At 42.0% G+C, this 19,933-nt stretch overlaps 1 protein-coding gene across 1 annotated transcript in view; it reads right to left on the minus strand.

Moving 5' to 3' along the window:
• Positions 1-19,933, minus strand: part of kcnt2 (potassium channel, subfamily T, member 2) — a 702,110-nt gene that overhangs the window by 341,964 nt on the left and 340,213 nt on the right. Inside the window, exon 12 of the mRNA XM_048538622.2 lies at positions 9,171-9,351. Coding sequence (XP_048394579.1) covers positions 9,171-9,351 — 181 coding nt within the window. The remainder of the gene's footprint in view (positions 1-9,170; positions 9,352-19,933) is intronic.

Genomic DNA, 19,933 nt, shown 5'->3' on the forward strand with positions numbered 1-19,933 from the left:
ATTGGTTGCTCATTCCCATCTGTTCTGTGAAATATCTCATAATGCAATGTAAGCACGAGGAATTAGTGGTTATATGATCAGCTCAGAGACAGTAAGCAGGAGTAGTAAGGAAGGTTGGCAGTGATATTCCCCAAGTGCCAATATTTGGCCAATTGGTCTTTTTGTTGAGCATTATTTTGCTTTTGCCCAGCCAGTGCTCCATTGCCCAGTTAGGGTGTACACCCAGATGTACTGAGACATCCATCAAAGATCTGTGTTCCATGCTTTTTTGTGGCCAGGTCACTGACTAAATGCAATACAATGCGACAGTGCAACAACACAGAGAGGGTATCACAGCTACAGAAGCTTCCATTGTCAAGGAAGATCTGCCTACTGGGTGGAAATTTGGAACAGCAAGGGAGTAGTCACCTCGTTAGGGGTTTACTACAGGCCTCCCAATAGCAGCAGGGAGATTGAAGAAAGCATAGGTCGACAGATTTTGGAAAAGTGTGGACGCATTAGGGTTGTTGTAATGGGTGACTTTAACTTTCCTAATTTTGATTGGAACCTCCTTCGAGCAGAAGATTTGAACGGAGCTGTTTTTGTAAGGTGTGTTCAGGAGGGTTTCCTAACGCAGTACGGTGACAGGCCGACGAGGGGAGAGGCCATTCTAGACTTGGTGCTCGGAAACGAGCCGGGGCAGGTATCAGATCTTGTGGTGGGAGAGCATTTTGGTGATAGTGACCATAACTGCCTCACATTCTACATAGCTATGGAGAAGGAGAGGATTAGGCAAAATGGGAGGATATTTAATTGGGGAAGAGGAAACTATGACGCGATTAGGCATGAGTTAGGAAGCATGGACTGGGAGCATAGACATGTGGAGACTGTTTAAGGAACAGTTGTTGCGAGTGATGAGTAAATATGTCCCTCTGAGACAGGCAAGAAGGGGTAAGATAAAGGAACCTTGGATGACGAGAGCGGCGGAGCTTCTTGTGAAAAGGAAGAAGGTAGCTTACATAAGGTGGAGGAAGCTAGGGTCAAGCTCAGCTAGAGAGGATTACACGCAGGCAAGGGAGGAGCTCAAAAATGGTCTGAGAAGAGCCAGGAGGGGGCACGAGAAAGGCTTGGCAGAACGAATTAGGGAAAACACAAAGGCATTTTACACTTATGTGAGGAATAAGAGAATGGTTAAAGAAAGAGTAGAGCCAATCAGGGATAGCGTAGGGAACTTGTGTGTGGAGTCTGAGGAGGTAGGGGAAGCCCTAAATGAGTTTTTTGCTTCTGTCTTTACGAAAGAAACGAACTTTGTAGTGAATGAAACCTTTGAAGAGCAGGTGTGCATGCTGGAATGGATAGAGATAGGGGAAGCTGATGTGCTGAAAATTTTGTCAAACATTAAGATTGACAAGTCGCCAGGCCCGGACCAGATTTGTCCTCGGCTGCTTTGGGAAGCGAGAAATGCAATTGCTTTGCCACTTGCGAAGATCTTTGCATCCTCGCTCTCCACTGGAGTCGTACCTGAGGACTGGAGAGAGGAAAATGTAATTCCTCTCTTCAAGAAAGAAAATAGGGAAATCCCCGGCAATTACAGACCAGTAAGTCTCATGTCTGTCGTCTGCAAGGTGTTAGAAAGGATTTTGAGGGATAGGATTTATGACTATCTGGAAGAGCATGGCTTGATCAAATGCAGTCAACACGGCTTTGTGAGGGGCAGGTCATGCCTCACAAACCTTATCAAGTTCTTTGAGGATGTGACTAGAAAAGTTGATGAGGGTCGAGCTGTGGATGTTGTGTATATGGACTTCAGTAAGGCATTTGATAAGGTTCCCCATGGTAGGCTCATTCAGAAGGTCAGGAGGAATGGGATACAGGGGAACTTAGCTGTCTGGATACAGAATTGGCTGGCCAACAGAAGACAGCGAGTGGTAGTAGAAGGAAAATATTCTGCCTGGAAGTCAGTGGTGAGTGGGGTTCCACAGGGCTCTGTCCTTGGGCCTCTACTGTTTGTAATTTTTATTAATGACTTGGATGAGGGGATTGAAGGATGGGTCAGCAAGTTTGCAGATGACACAAAGGTCAGAGGTGTCGTTGACAGTATAGAGGGCTGTTGTAGGCTGCAGCGGGACATTGACAGGATGCAGAGATGGGCCGAGAGGTGGCAGATGGAGTTCAACCTGGATAAATGCGAGGTGATGCATTTTGGAAGGTCGAATTTGAAAGCTGAGTACAGGATTAAGGATAGGATTCTTGGCAGTGTGGAGGAACAGAGGGATCTTGGTGTGCAGATACATAGATCCCTTAAAATGGCCACCCAAGTGGACAGGGTTGTTAAGAAAGCATATGGTGTTTTGGCTTTCATTAACAGGGGGATTGAGTTTCAGAGTCATGAGATCTTGTTGCAGCTCTATAAAACTTTGGTTAGACCGCACTTGGAATACTGCGTCCAGTTCTGGTCGCCCTATTATAGGAAAGATGTGGATGCTTTGGAGAGGGTTCAGAGGAGGTTTACCAGGATGCTGCCTGGACTGGAGGGCTTATCTTATGAAGAGAGGTTGACTGAGCTCAGTCTCTTTTCATTGGAGAAAAGGAGGAGGAGAGGGGACCTAATTGAGGTATACAAGATAATGAGAGGCATAGATAGAGTTGATAGCTGGAGACTACTTCCCAGGGCAGAAATGGCTAGCACGAGGGGTCATAGTTTTAAGCTGGTTGGAGGAAAGTATAGAGGGGATGTCAGAGGCGGGTTCTTTACACAGAGAGTTGTGAGAGCATGGAATGCGTTGCCAGCAGCAGTTGTGGAAGCAAGGTCATTGGGGTCATTTAAGAGATTGCTGGACATGCATTTGGTCACAGAAATTTGAGGGTGTATACATGAGGATCAATGGTCGGCACAACATTGTGGGCTGAAGGGCCTGTTCTGTGCTGTACTGTTCTATGTTCTATGTTCTATGTTAACACTGCTGGGAAAATTCAGGCATTTGCCACAATGCTTCCAATAACAAGACAAGAGGGGTTCCAGAATGTTTATCATAGCAAAAGTTCTTACTCTCCCTGCAATTTAGTGCCTGATAATATAAGAATAGTTTTAAGAGACAGGCTGCCTTGTAGCTTTGCACTTGATGTTTGCTGAGTGATGGACAAATTTGTCACCTAGCCCTGCGTGGTCAGATTTTAATGTCTTCTCATTGCACTGGCCAGTTAGGCTGTGTTGTGCAATGGAATGTAATGGTATCAATCTGTAGGATCCAGCGCAGATCAGGGAGCTCCAGGTGTGGCTATTCACTGAAACCATACAGATCACAAAGGAAATAGCCAGCAGTTCTGGGCCTCTGAGGGACCCTGCACGAATGATTTTCCACCACAATCCTCTGATTTATATTTATTCAAATACACGATCTGTCAGTGTGCTGTGTGTCTGTCTCTCAGAACAACTCGAGGAAGAATTTCACATACGATTAATGTACTTGTAAGGTACAGGTAAAGAGTACTTTACCCATGGCTCATATTTCATTTCACAGCAAGCAAAGGTTTCCTGATTGTAATTTTTCCTTTGTACTGGACTTGAGAGAAGGTAAGTGGCAGCAATATGAAAATGGACAGCGCTACTTAAGGGAATAGCTCCCAAAAGGCAAGAACACAGTGACCTTTAATGGCCAATTTGAATGAACTTAGAACATGTTAAGTATGTGACAAAACACAGCATTTGATTGTGGCTTCCATCATCGGCTGATGAGGATACATTTTCTCTGGGAAATTAAGTTCACACACTCCCGGGATTTATTTTTACTGATTTGGCTGGCAGGAAGTGAGTCAGCATAAAGTCAGGAAAGGCCAAAATTCGGGATCCTCCACTGGCTGTGGAGTTTTTACTCCATCACACATCTGCGGCCTTGCAGAGATGGGGTGGGGGAGGAGCGCGAGTAGGGATTTGATTAGGAAGGGAGGAACGACAGTGAGGTTTGCATTGAGGAAGATGATTAAATGGAGTTGGGTGAAGGCATCACCATGATTGGGTGGGTTACCCATCTGGAGAAGTGGGGACGAAAAGTGGCAGTTAGGGAGTGGTGGAGCCGACACCATCAGGGCCCTGAGTTGGGTATCAGAAGCCTAGCTCAGGAAGAGGAATCAGAGTTCCCTGGGGTTGGGAAGAATGGTTTGGTGTCACCGGAGGCCTCAGCAGAGAGAGATCATTAATATGAGGAGTGGAGGTTGCAGAGACGAGAGTGAAAAATTCCTCAGGAGGTAAGTGCAAAGACACTCACTGCCAAGGTCTACCAAATGCTCATCTCAATGGAGGTCTTGGGTGTTATAACACTTCTGACCCAGCAGACAACCTTAAAAAATAAACAAATGACAATGAGGTTTGCTTCCTCATTATTGCATTCACCGTTCTAGGATGAAAGCACCCCCTACTCTCACAATTTGACTGTGAAGGAGTTCTTTCGCAACACAAAACTCCGTGAGAAACCTGATAGGTGCAAGTAGTGAGGGCTGGGAGTTGGCAATATTGAACTTGTATGCTTTCAACCTCCCTGCCCCAACCTCCAGCTTCGACAAATCCCTTTAGTGGATGAATGTTTTGATAGTAAGGATGAGAAACAGCTGGCAGGCAAAACAAAGCACATCATTTTCACTCTTAGCTGGTCAGGAATAACAGGAGCACAATGTGAGTGACCGCATCAGAAGAAAAACTATATTGATTCAATGAGATAAGTTCACTTCTTTTTCTAAATTGTACACAGTGGGGTCACCATTGCTGATTATTTAAGTGTTCTTCTCTTTTGGGAAAATAAAGCACGTCTAGGTAGAAAATAGCGTAATTAGTAAAGGGAAAACAGTGCAGGGTCTCTCTCGACCTTGTTGAATTCATGACTCAATGCAGCCAATAGCTGAAGCCTGACAGTGTGAACATGAAAGCAGTCATCAAACCAATTGATTTGAAAAATATTGTGGTAATATTAAGAATCTGAAAAACAACATGACAATTTTGAGTTTCATTTTAACTGTGCTGTTTACAATCAACTGAACAAATGTAACATGGATAAAAGTGTTACTTTAAAATAAGTACTCTGGATGAGTGCATCACTAGCAGTTTACACATTTATTGCTCAACCCTAGTTGCCTAGAGACAGCAGTGATAGGTCATCTTCTTCCACTAGCATTTGTGAGGCAGCTGAGTGATTTGGCCACTTTCGTGGGCAGTTCATGTTAAAGTGGAATTGAAAGGGCATATAGGTCCAGTTGAGTGAGGGTGGCGAGAAAATTGAATCATTTGGGTTTTGACAACAAACTGGAAAAGCTCAGCAGGTCTGACAGCATCTGTGATGGAAAGTTAAAATTAACGTTTCGGGCCTGGTGACCTTTCTTGTGCAGTTCTGAGGAATAGTCACCAGACCCAAAATTTTAACTCTAACTTTTCTTCACAGATGCTGCCAGACTTGCTGAGCTTTTCCAGCAACTTCTGCTGTTGGTCCTGATTCACAGTGTCCACAGTTCTTTCGGTTTTTATTTAATGACAATCTGACAGGTTCATGTTCACTTTAACAAACACTGCCCTTTCTTAATTTAATTTCTCAACCTGCATTCAATTATCCCTATGGGCCTCTGCTTTACAATGCCCAGTAACCTAACCATTACACTGCCACACGCAGAACAGTTACTGAGCCAGTTAGCTGGAATAAGACGTTTTAAAATTTACGCCCCCACAAAAGGGTGTAATTTTAAGAACTGCATGAAATTATTTGTCCTTCCCTCAGAAGTTCTAAATGTCAGGTTTGTTTTGATGGGCAGCATTTTCCAGTTCCCTACTGGTGAGTTTCCAAGCAGAAAAGCCTGAATAGTCTACCGTGTGGCTCCAACATAGCCATGTTTTTATGAGGGGCAGCCACTTAAAGGCTGCTTCATATGGGATGCCCACAAGGTCACTCTGCTCGTGCCGTGGCTTCACCCCACTTTAGTGGCCCCTTTCCATATTGGGTTCCCTGCCCTACAAAGGTCTACATCGTTCCCCATCCACCTGCCCTGCCAGCCTCTCCATCTAGTCTCCATCAAGTTGACCGGCAGCTCTCTCTAAATCAGGACCCCGCTCAAGTGAGAGATGGACATCCTGCCTCTAGCCAACTAATGCTCCTGGAGTGTTAAATAGCAGTGGGCCCGAACTGACAGCAGGGGGCCTGCTCCCAGCCAACTCTTTGGATAGTGGTGCAGGAAACCCATCCATGAACATTCCTGCCTCATGTCATCAGTAAGAGGCGAGGCAGTGGAAAAGGCACAACCTCTTCTGCCCCAAAATGTGCCATTTAATTCTGCACAATGTTTGACTCGGAGGGGAACCAAAGGTGGTGGTGTTCCTGTGATAATGGGAACTGCAGATGCTGGAGAATCCAAGATAACAAAGTGTGGAGCTGGATGAACACAGCAGGCCAAGCAGCATGTGCTCCTGAGATGCTGCATGGCCTGCTGTGTTCATCCAGCTGCACACTTTGTTATCATGGTGGTGTTCCTGTGCCCAGGTCCTTCTCAGTGATGCAGGTCGTGGAGTTCCTTTCTATTTCCATTGTTTTTCTGCCCAATTTACCTCATAACATGAAAACTGAAGCATTAGGGAACCAATCAAAATGTTAAACAACTTGCTAAAAATTCAAGTTGTCCTCCTTGGGTGGGGGTAGTCGCAAATGGCATCTTCTCCTGCATTGTATAGTAGATGAATATCCTTCATTAATTTTCTGGTACACTTCTATATTTAGAGATGTTTCCTATGAAATGCATGCCTAGATATGGGAGCAACAGTCAAAGCCGGAAATCATGAGTCAGTCTAACAAAAACAGAGATTACATCATGGAAACGTAAGTAAGCACCGCAGTTCAACATAAAAAGAATGGAAACTTGATAAATTGTGCAATTTAGTGTTACCACACTGAACTCCTGAGCACAGAGCTTTGAAAATGATTGACAATAGCACTTTACATCTGTAACCCGAATCCAATTTTGTGAATCAATTGAAAAAAATCCTGTATGGTTAATACATTCAAGACATAAATGCTTTTTTGCTGCATTTCTTAAGGAGTTTTTCAAATATAGCAAAACAAGTGTACCATTATGGGCTTAAAATAACTAGTAATTCACAAGTAAAATTCATAACTTTCTAAGGTTCTGAAGAACAGCGTAATGGGCTTGAAATGTTAACTCAGTAGCAACTGTAAAGACAGACACAGAGTTCCTCCAGCGTTGCCCGTGTCGTTTCAGATTTCCAGCAGCAGTGGTATTTTGCTTTTATGTAAATTTTTGAGTAGGTAGATTTTGTGAAAAGTGCAAGTTATATGAGATTAAATTTACATTCAATTGTTTGAGGCACCCTTTTGGAAATACCTTGTGGAAAAACTATGGAATAGTTGTAAAGCAGCTGACAAAAGTGCGAGTGGATTACAGATACGAGTCTTCAGCCAATTAAAGTCACTCCACCTGATATCAAGAAACAGTTCAAGACATTGTATACCAGAAAGGCAACAGGCCTTGACAACATTCTAGCAATTAGACTGAAGACTTATGCTCCAGAACTTGTCACTCCCATAGGCACACTGTTCCAGTCCAGTTACAAATGCTTACATCTACCCGATAATGCGGAAATTTGGGCAGGTATGTCCTGCACATAAAAAGCAGGAGAAATCCAACCCAGCCAATTACCACCCCATCAGTCTTCTCTCGATCATCAGTAAAGTGATGGAAGGTGTCATCAACAGTGCTATCAAGCAGAACATGCTCAGCAATAACCTGCTCAGTGACGCCCAGTTTGGGTTCCGCCAGGGCCACTCAGCTCCTGACCTCATTACAACCTTGGTTCAAACAAGGAAAAATAACTGAACTCCAGAGCTGAGGTAAGTGACAGCCTTTGACATCAAGGCTACATTCAACCATGCGTGGCATCACTCCCCTCTATTAAAAGGTCAGACGTGGAGGTGTAGTTTGATGATTACACAATGTTCAGCACCACTCACGACTCCTTAGATACTGAAGCAGTCCACGTCCAAATGCAACAGGATCTAGACAATATCCAGGCTTGAGTTGATAAGTGGCAAATAACATTCATGCCACACAAATTCCAGGCTATAACCATCACCAAAAGAAGATAATCTAATCATTGTCCCTGAATCATCTACTATCGTCATCTTGGGGTTACCATTAACCAGAAGCTCTACTGGACTTCGCAATTAAACATACCAGTGGCCACAAGAGCAGGTCAGATGCTAGGAATACCACAGCAAGTAATGAACCCCCTGACCCCTCCAAAGCCTGTCCATTATCTATAAGACACCAGCTAGGAATGTGATGGAATATTTCTCCCTTGTCTGGATGGATGCAGCTCTAACAGAATTCAAGATGCATGACACCATCCAGGACAAAGGAACCAACATGATCAGCTTCATTTATTTGCTTCATCACTGACACTCAGTAGCAGCAGTGTGTACTACCTACAAGAAATTCTACACTGCAGAAATTCATGAAAGATCCTCAGATCGCACCTTGCAAACCCAAGACCACTTCCTTCCAGAAGATCAAGGGCAGCCAACACATGGGAACACCGACACTTGCACCAATCTACTTTTTCAATGCACTGTGCACCACCTGCAAGGTCCCCTGCAAGCCACTTCTCATCCTGACTTAGAAATACATCACTGTTCCTCCATTGTTGCTGGGTCAAAATCCTAAAGGCATTACGGGTCAACCCACAGCACAAGGACTGCATCTGTTCAAGAAGGCAACTCACCACCACCTTCTCCAGGGCAAGTAAGGACAGGCAATAAATGCTGGCCAGCCAGCAATGCCAACATCCCACAAATAAATTAAAAAGATAATTACATGTTGAGGATACTTTTACCTCCAGGGTATATGACTGCCTACAATAGATGTTAATCACCTCTTCTAGCCTCATATTTGTTGTTTCTCAAATGAAATGACTAAGGTTCACTTTTGACAATGGGAACATATTTTTCAGCTAATGATGCAATGAAGGATCAATAAATCATTGAAATTTTGCAATTAATGAAATAAATAAAACATCTGAAATTTCAGCACACCAGAAATAAAAATATTGGAATAACAATCATTAAAAAGTGCTTACTTTTATCTTCTTTCATATTGAAGGTTATTGATATTATTTGAAGCTATATTTCATGCTATGCACTGCTTACCTGTATAGGCAACACTACAAGGGCAACGCAGATCATGATGACCACTAACAACTTGGATGGCCAGATCTGGGGTGTCACGTCCCCAAACCCCACAGTAGAGAAGGTGACAATGCAGAAATAAAGTGAATCAAACAGCGTCAAGTTATTCCCTGCTCTTTCCAAATGCTGTATTCCACAGATGCTGAAAATTGGAAAAAAAATTACAAGGGTTAGAAATACTGCTGACCAATCCATAACGATACAATCTGACACTCACCTTCAAAGGAACATATTTTCATTCTGTATCCTTTGGTTGTTCAATAGTCTCTCCACTGTTTAAAAGTGCATCATGGTTCAAGCTAATTTTTGCTACTTTTTTTAAGGAGTACAGGGCTCTGTTTCTTAAAAGAGTTTGGATTTATGCGTAATTTTTTTTGAAGTTATATACATTCTCCACAAGATTCAATTGTAAAAGCATACAGCATTTGTATGTGACAAACGGCATCACTAAGAAGCATATTCTGGCCAAAATCTTCATTAATCAGGCTTTCATAGTGTTGACAAGTAAATGGTCAGCTAAAGATAAATAAAAGCAAATCTTTCTTACTTTTGTCTATAATGTTTTTAACAAAGCTTTGACAATATTGAAATCAGGATTTCATTACTTTTGCTACCACCAAACGACATATCCAAACTAACATTTAGTCAGTGAGATTCAGTAAGAGATCTTGGCTACTTTTTTACTAACTAAACATCATCTAGACAGTCTACGACAGTGAAAAATTGAAGCCTAGGAAAAGTAGCAAACTAGCTGAGTTCTACTTCTGAAAAGAAGTTTTTTTTGGTTTATTGTGGCAACTTAATTTATACTTCCTCTTTTATTGTTGTGAGGTGTAATACAAAGTGGCAGCAACAAATTTCTGACGGTAACGTTTTACTCACCCAATATGATAATTGCATAAATTGGGAGACAGATCAAACAGCCTAATACTGGGGACTCAAGGTCTGCAGGGCTATTTGAACAACTACTTAAATTACTACGCCATCTTATGGCCTGACACATCCATCAGTCCTTTACCACCATCTAAACAGGAAACTAACCCTCTTTCAGATAAAGACTGTTCCACAAGAGACATAATTTAAAATGAGATACTAATTGTGAGCTGATAGCCCAAGAATACCCATATTCTAGAATCCAAAATGTGAAGACTATAGAAAGACAATTCATTTCTTATGCATAGCTGTGTTTTCTTCCTCGTCTCTACAAATATCTTCCAGTTTTGAGGAAGGATCCACATTTGAAGCTTCTCATCTACTCAACTACAAATGTCTACACTGGCACACTCGAGTGTTTTAACATTTCCTATATTCATTTCAGACAAGAGATCAGGCTAAAATGTTCCATAATGTAAGAAACAATTAGAACAAAGTCTCTCTCTCTCAACATACAGTTTAAATTAGGAGTCGAGAATCAGATAATTAACATGAGAAGGAGAGTCTATGAATGTCCCTATAGTCAACTACATTAGAACCAATCACAATTACAATGATTAGATTACACTGAAGATCTTGCAAGTCCTCTCAGCCAAAAAAACAAACTCTTATTCTTCTCCGGCTACCCTATTATCTTGATGCCAGTTCAGTTCACTATGAGGAACATTATGGCCAGGCAGGTGCATTGCAATAAAGTCCTGACATCAATGAGATATCTAACAGTATTTTCATTACTGGAAAGATTCAGAAACCTAGGCCTTTGTCAGAAACTTCATCTTGAATTTCCCCTAGGCTCCATAAATAATTATTCAGAGCTGAAGGTCAATGCAGATTTAGATTTTCTAGTTGCTGGTGTTTTCATGTGAATTTATTTTGAAACAGTTTATGGCTGGTTATAAAATAATGGCAGGTTTAAAGTTGAAGTTCCCCAGGGGGGCATCCTCAGCATATAGTTGTGGTACTCCTGCATAAAGTTTTTGAGAGGTGAACACCATATCCCCTTTGTTATTTGAAAACTTCGTTCATCCTGCTTTCCCTTACATGGAAAATGTTATTACAGTTATTTCATTTGTATGGAACCTTTTGGTTTTACATTCAAAAAAAGACAGAACCTAACATTAAGTTGACATGATTACCCAAGATATCACAGACTAACAATGGTTTCACAAAGGGCACTATTGCTTTAAAATTGTCAGTGTGATCACCTCATAAACAGAGAACCTACGTGGAATCCATGAAACCAACTGCATTGAAAAGGCCATTTTCATGCAGTTGAAAATCAGAGGCACTGAAAAGCAGTACAGAGTCTCTTCTTTACTCACAGTCGTATGATGAACTCTCAAACGGAAACATTAAAGTTTGGCTACTTTTATCCAGCTTAGAATAAAACAATGACAGCAGATTCCACAAAATAACTGTACATCAACCACAGGAGCAACAAAGGAGAGAGAACTAAACTCATCAAGGATATCAAAATCTCTTCTCCCCTCTTCCTGTTAACCTTGGGAACCAGTGCCAGCCAAAAAACAAGTTGAAAAAACCACTATTCACTGAGGAATCAAGGTCCTACGCAAGCTTCAGCACTTCCAAGGAAACAGGACAACAACTAAACAGTTGGGACCTGACTTTAGCTCCTAGAACTGTGACAGACTGAGAGGAGGATAAATAGAGAGCAGTGAACTACGCCTCACACAGTGTTGCATCACTGAATGTTAAGTTCTGCTGTAACTTTGAAAGTGGAAGCAATATGAAATAAAGAAGGGTCTAGGCCCGAAACGTCAGCTTTTGTGCTCCTGAGATGCTGCTTGGCCTGCTGTGTTCATCCAGCCTCACATTTTATTATCTTGGATTCTCCAGCATCTGCAGTTCCCATTATCTCTGAAATAAATACCTGATCTCCCAAGTTACAATCTTAAGCATAAGAGAAGGAACTGCAATCAAACCTGGAAGAACAGGAGCAACATTTTATTCTTTATGTTTTTTTAAATTAAAAACAGCCTTAAAATCATGACCTTTCCAGATTGGGTGCCCTCCCCAAGGTCTATTCCCTTACCCCCAGGTACTCTCTCCTTAAGTAACTTTGACATCACAATCTCCAGACTCCACTTCCTGAAACCACTGCTGCCACCTGACCCTGCAGGTTCCAGCATTTAATCTGGTCAGAATGCAAGGAAAACGCTTTGCTAAACTCTTTTTGTTTTTGGCTAAACTGAAAAGATGCTACACTGGTGCACAATACCTGCGAGACTGTGAGCAGAATTTCTAGCACGAAAGGGAAAGAGAGAGATGAGGGGGAAGGGGAGTCAGAGAAAATATCCCAAATAGGCAGGAAGGGCAGAGTAAATGCTTTTAATTTTTTCAAATTGTTGTAAAAATACACCCGTTGAATTCTAAAAAAAACCTGTTTGAGAGGAGGAAATCAGAAGTTATGTCATAGGAATGACAGTGCCTATTGGAGAGCTTAATTGATTATTCATTTCTTTAATTTTAAGCCTTGTACCATCTTCTGAATAAACAACCTGGATAGTGCAAACTCTTGATATGCTCATAGCTAGCAATAATAAAACACAAGCGATTGAAATCAATCATATAATACGACTTGAAAATAAATACAACATTTTTGTGTGCATTTGAGTGGATGCACTGTGCGTCTAATATAAAATGGTCAACAAATTGACCATGTTTAGTATCTATTCATGCACATATCAAGATGATTTGTCAAAAGTACTGTAGAGTTTTATTATGTCACGCATTGGGAAGCAACATTACGCAATGCAACAGGAACTAGTTCTTGGTGTTGCGACCCAGCAAAGGGTCATTTTGTGCTATTGACTTTCTGGGAGCTGCTGGAAGTGGTAGATGTATTGGCTGTCATGTACCAAAGTTCTGTAGTTTCTAAAACAGTCCCAACAGATTGGAGGGTGGTATATGTTATGTCGCTATTTTAGAAAGGGGGAGAAAAATGGAAATTTTGGACAAACTAACCTAATATCAAGTGTAGGAAAATGCTGGAGTCTATTATAAAGGATGTGATCACTGGACACTCAGAAAATACCAAAGGGACTGGACAAAATCAACATGTATTGATAAAAGGGAAATACTGTTTGACAAAGCTACTGGAGTTTTTCGAGAGTGTTACTACAATAATAGGTGAAGGTGAATCAGTCGATGTGATTTATTGGATTTTCAGAAAGTAAAATCTCAAAGGTTAGTTTGCAAAATCAAACCACTTGGGATTGGTGGCACGGTACTGGCATGGATTGAGAATTAGCTAGCAGACAAGATACAGAGTAGCGATAGTGGGTCATTGTTGGAGTGAAAGGCAGTGATGAGTCGGGTTCTGCAGAGGTCAGTACTTGGGCTCAGCTATTTACAACATATATGAACAACTTGGATGAGAGAATCAAACAAAATATTTCCAATTTTGTTAATGACAAAAAACTAGGTGGGACTGAGAGTAGTGAGGAGTATTTTAAGAGACTTCAGAGAAATTTTGGCATTGAATAATAGGGATACGTGTGAAGTTGTCCACTTTGGTAGAAAAAAAAACAGAAAGGCAGAGTGTTGGTAAGTGGCGATAGATTGGGAAATGTTGATGTACACAAGAAAGTTGAGTACCCTTGTTCACCAGTCACTGGAAGCAAATATGCAGGTGAAGCAAGCAACTAGGAAGGCAAATAGGATGTTGGCCTTCATTGCATGAAGGAGCAAGGACGCCTTATAAAAAGGGCCTTGGTGAAACCACACTTGAAATATTGTACCCAATTAGGGATATACATGGCATAGAGAGAGGGCAGTGAATGTTCACCAGACTGATTCCTGACATGACAGGTCTGTCATATGATGAGAAATTGGATTAGCTAGATTGGATTCACTAGAGAGCAGAAGAATGAGAGAGCCTCCCCTTAAAATTTATAAAATTCAAACAGGGTTGGACAGACTAAATATGAGGATGATGACTTCCTGGCCAGGGTGCACAGAACAAGGGGTCACAGTCTCAAGATATGTGGCAGACTACTTAGGTCTCTAATGGCGAGTAATTCTTAGCTCGGGGTAAATAAACCTATGGAATCTTTCCACCACAGAAGGCTGTGGAGGACAAGTCACTGAATATATTTAAGAAAGAAATAGATTTCTCAAGGTAAAGGCATCAAAGGTTAGAGGATGAGGGCAGGAGCATGGCATTGAGAAAGGATCATTCACAATCATATTGAGTGGTTTAGCAACACAATAGGTAAATGACCTACTCCTGCTTTTAAGTTTTAAAGGAAGAAAGATGGGAGGAGGTTCAAACAGAACACAAGCAGAGACCATTTGGGCCAAGTAGCCTGTTTCTGAATACCCAATGTAATCCATGTGGTTTCTGGTTTTTTCAGTTTTGCCAAAAGCTCCAGCAGGTAGGAATGCCAATGTAAATTCTCCAATTGTTTCATGATTTATTGACACTTTCTTTTAACGGTGCCCATTGTTATCAGTCTCACTTATATGCAATTTTCCATTCCAATCACCAGTGTGCTTCCTATGGCTCATTTGAGTCAGCACCTGAAAATATACCAATAAGTTGACCTCAGAAAAATGAGTGCATAAGCAACTTTCAACAGACAGTCTACAATTCATGATGATCGACTATATTGCAATTATGTGAAAAAAATCCAAGCTTCATGCTTCTGCAAACATGCACGACTGGAAAAAAATAGCAGTAATTATCTGGTATGTTTATGTCCCTTTGTTTTGCTTCCTATTGCTTAAAATTTACTTCACAGCAAATTTTAATTCATTTCCGTAACTTTTGTTCAAACTTGCTTGTATGATTCTGTCTATGTCACATCCACTCTTTAGTGTATAATCCAATGCATTTTCTTTTAAGCATATATGTGATTATCTGCATATAAAAACTGAAAACACAATCTGAATTTGCACATTACTGTTTGCCCTACTCATGTGCAAAGCTAATTTGTGGCCTCTGCCACATTTTGGCAAATTGCTAATCTTCAGTACTCACATGGAAGAATATTGCTTTTATCTGGATCATCATTTCAGCACTGATCATCATTTTATTCCCATCCTGTATTGGTAGTAACAAAAACAGCAGTTGCTGGAAAAGCTCAGCAGGTCTGGCAGCATCTGTGAAGAACATATCAGAGATAATGTTTTGGGTCTGGTGACCCCTCCTCAGAACAGGAAGGGTCGCTGGACCTGAAACATTAACTCTGATTTTTTTTCTTCACAGATGCTGCCAGACTTGCTGGGCTTTTCCAGCAACTTTTGTTTTTGTTCCTGACTTATAGCATCCGCAGTTGTTTCAGTTTTTATCCTATATCGGCAGCGTCTACTTGGAAGTCATCTACAAGCTGAAATCACTCAGTTATGTAAAACTTCAGTGACAGACACCACATTGAGCATTCTAGAACAATTCACAAATCTACATCAGTGTATTGAGCCCGTACAGGCCAGAAACCTAATATGGATAATATCATTAGTTGTGAGGAGCAGGCATTGGCCAGGCTGTATAGGCTTTTAAATGATTAGGTGATAGGAACAGGCAATACACCATGGAAACTCTCACGCTTCATTCTTCAGTAGTGGAACTCACTTGTGCACTTTGTTAACAATCAGTCCTACACCCCTCATATGTCACAAAGGACAAAGATGCAAGGACGTTCCACACCTTGCGCTCACAAATTTACCAAAATGAAAAAGAAGGTGAAGTTGCCAGAAACAAAATTTATAAATAGAGCACAAATCCTAATTTATGGCACTGAAAAGTTTGAAAAATAGCAACGGTGGCAAGATTGCCAAACACAGTTAAATCTGACTTCGTGTCAGTGCCGTAATTTAGCATATTTTTCAGCAAGGTAAAAATGCAAAAGATATCCCTGTTGAAATGGTTCGATAACTAACTACAAATACATTTAATGGCAATACACAAAAACCCAATGCTTTTCAAATTTCTGTGTAGTAATAAAAAATTAACAAAATAAAGTGTGCAGTGGAAGCTGGTGGGTGTCAGTCTTTAGGACTCAATTTTTATCTACAATCTAGTCTTTTGCTTTAATGTAACAACTAACTACACATTAGAAGTTTAGTTTTATTGCAGCCTTAAGTCAGGGACGCAAAAAGCTGAAGAGGGTTAATTTTTAAGTGATATTAAAACAAAGAAGTAAAGATCTGAAATAAGTTTCTGGTGAAACTCAGCAGCTCTGGCAGCATCAATGGGAAGAAAATAGAGATAATGTTTGGGGTTCGGTAACTCTCCATCAGAATTGATAGCAACTAGGAAAGGTGGTAGTTATGCTGAAGATGAGGCTGAAGCAGGGAGATGAGCAGATAGCCTCAGCTTTACGAACAAGAAGTTAACTAGGGAAAGGGTAGGCCCACCAAGGACAAAGGAGAGAATGTGTGTGTAGAACCAGAGAAAGTGGGTGAGGTCCTTAATGAATACTTTGCTTCAGAATTCACCAAGAAGGACATGGATGGTGTCAAGATTAGGGGGTGGTATGTTGATATTCAGCATGTCAACATTAAGAAGGGGGTGAAATTTGGCTGTCTTGAAAAATATTCAGGTAGCTAAGTCCCCAAAGCTTGATGGAGTCTACCCCAGAATCCTGAAGGTGGCAGAGAGGAGATTGTTGAAGCATTGGCAGAGATCCTTGTAACCTCTTTAGCCACAGGCCAAGTCCCAGAAGACTGGAGAATAGCCAATGTTGTTCCTCTGTTTAAGAAGGACCACGGGGGTAATCCAGGATATGACCAAGCCAGTAAGCCTTACATCAGTGATTAGGAAGAAGATTCTAAGCAACAGGATTTTCTCAAATTTGGAGAAGAATGGCCATATTAGGGTTAGGGAGCATGGGTTTATGTGGGGCACATCTTGTCTCAAAACTTCAATTGAGTTTTCTGAGGAAGTGATGAAGAGGACTGATAAGGGGAGCGCAGTGGATGTTGTTTGCATGGACTTCACTACAGCATTCGAAAAGGTCCTTCAGTGTAGGCTGGTCCACAAGATTATATCACATGGGATCCAGAGCAAGTTGGCAAGTTGGATGCAAAATTGGCTTGGTCATAGAAGACAGAGGGTAGTTGTGGACGGATGTTATTCTGACTGAAGGTCTGTGACAGTGATGTTCCATAGAGATTAGTGCTGAGACCTCTGTTGTTTTTACTATATATAAATGATTTGGATGAAAGTATAGATTGTCTGATTCGTCAGTTTGCAGACAACATAAAAATTGGTGCAGTTGTAGACAGTGAGAAAGATCACTAAAGGACACAGCAAGATATACATCAGTTGAAAAGTTGGGCAGAGAAATTTCAAATGGAGTTTAATCTAGACAAAAATGAGGTGATGCATTTTGGGAGGTCAAGCGCAAGGGGAAATTATGCAGTAGATGGCAAGAAATTTAGGAGCCTTGACAGACAGAGGAATCTTGGGCTGCAAGTTCATTTCTCCTAGAAGTGATGACACAACATATGAGGTGGTAAGGAAGGCATAAGACCACATGACATAGGAATGGAAGTAAGGCCATTCAGCCCATCGAACCCACTCCGCCATTTAATCATGGCTGATGGGCATTTCAACTCCACTTACCCGCACTCTCCCTGTGGCCCTTAATTCCTTGCGAGATCAAGAATTTATCAATCTCTGCTTTGAAGACATTTAACGTCCCGACCGCCAATGCGCAATGAATTCCATAGGCCCACCACTCTCTGGCTGAAGAAATGTCTCCTCATTTCCATTCCAAATTGACCCCCTCTAATTCTAAGGCTGCACCCATGGGTCCGAGTCTCCCTATCTAACGGAAACAACTTCACAGCATCCACCCTTTCTAAGCCATACATTATCTTGTAAGTTTCTATTAGATCTCCCCTCAACCTTCTAAACTCTAATGAATACAATCCCCAGGATCCTGAGCCATTCATCGTATGTTAGGCCTACCATTCCAGGGATCATCTGTGTGAATCTCCGCTGGATACACTCCAGTGCCAGTATGTCCTTCCTGAGGTGTTCGACCCAAAATTGGACTCAGTATTCTAAATGGGGCCTAACTAGAGCTTTATAAAGTCTCAGGAGCGCATTGCTGCTTTTATATTCCAAACCTCTAGAGATAAATGACAACATTACATTCACTTTCTTAATTACGGACTCAACCTGCAAGTTAACCTTTAGGGAATCCTGGACCAACACTCCCAGATCCCTTTGTAATTCAGCTTTATGAATTTTCTCACCGTTTAGAAAATAGTCCGTGCCTGTATTCTTTTTTTCCAAAGTGCAAGAACTCGCATTTGCTCACGTTGAATTTTACCAGCCATTTCCTGAACCACTCTCCTAAACTGTCTAAATCTTTCTGCAGCCTCCCCACCTCCTCAGTACTACCTGCCTGTCCACCTAACTTCGTATCATCGGCAAATTTCGCCAGAATGCCCCCAGCCCCTTCATCCAGATCATTAATATATAAAGTGAACAGCTGCGGCCCCAACACTGAACCCTGCGGGACACCACTTGTCACCGGTTACCATTCTGAAAAAGAGCCTTTATCCCAACTCCCTGCCTTCTATCAGACAGTCAATCCTCAATCCATGCAAGTAGCTCACCTCGAACGCTATGGGCCCTCACCTTATTCAGCAGCCTCCCGTGAGGTACCTTATCAAAAGCCTTTTGGAAGTCTAGATAGATAACATCCACTGGGTTTCCCTGGTCTAACCTAGTTGTTACCTCTTCAAAGAATTCTGACAGGTTTGTCAGGCACGACCTCCCCTTACTACGTCCATGCTGACTTGTTCTAATCTGACCCTGCACTTTCAAGAATTTAGAAACCTCATCCTTCACGATGGATTTTAGAATTTTATCAACAACCGAGGTTAGGGCCTCTAATGGGCCTCTAATTTTCCATCTTTTGTCTTGATCCTTTCTTGAACAAGGGGGTTACAACAGCGAGTTTCCAATCATCTGGGACTTTCCCTGTCTCCAGTGACTTTGAAAGATCACAACCAACGCCTCCGCTATTTCCTCAGCCAGCTCCCATCTGGCACACTTGCCTTCATCAGTCAGCACATTGAGTATAAAAGTTGGCAAGTCATACTGTAGCTGTATAAGACTGCAATGAGGTCACATTGGAGTGTTATGTGCAGTTTTGGTCACCACACTGAAAGATGGATGTGGAGGCTTTGGAGAGGCTGCAAAGAGAGGTTTTCCAAGATGTTAGATGACAAGGTGTAGAGCTGGACGAACACAGCAGGTCAAGCAGCATCAGAGGAGCAGGAGGACTGACGTTTCAGGCCGAAATCCTTCTTTGGAAATGAGGGAGGGGAAGGGGGTTCTGAAATAAATAGAGAGAGAGGGGGAGGTAGATAGAAGGTGGCTAGAGGAGAAGGTAAGTAGAGAGGAGACAGCCTCCCGGTCGCAAACCATTTCAGCTCCCCCTCTCATTCCGCAGATAACATGTCCATCCTGGGCCTCCTGCAGTGCCACAATGATGCCAGCCAAAGGTTGCAGGAATAGCAACTCTTATTCCGCTTGGGAACCCTGCAGCCTAATGGTATCAATGTGGACATCACTAGCTTCAAACTATCACCTCACCCTCCCGCATCACAAAACCAGCCCAGCTCATCCTCGCCTCCCTAACCTATGCCCTCCTCCCACCTCAAGCTGCACCCTCATCTCCTACCTACTAACCTCATCCCACCCCCTTGACCTGTCTGTCCTCCGTGGACTGATCTATCTCCTCCCTACCTCCCCACTACACTCACCTTTACTGGCTCCATCCCCGCTTCTTTGACCAGTCTGCCTCCTC

This window comes from Stegostoma tigrinum, chromosome 8 (genome assembly GCF_030684315.1).
Source record: "Stegostoma tigrinum isolate sSteTig4 chromosome 8, sSteTig4.hap1, whole genome shotgun sequence".
Lineage (NCBI taxonomy): Eukaryota > Metazoa > Chordata > Chondrichthyes > Orectolobiformes > Stegostomatidae > Stegostoma > Stegostoma tigrinum.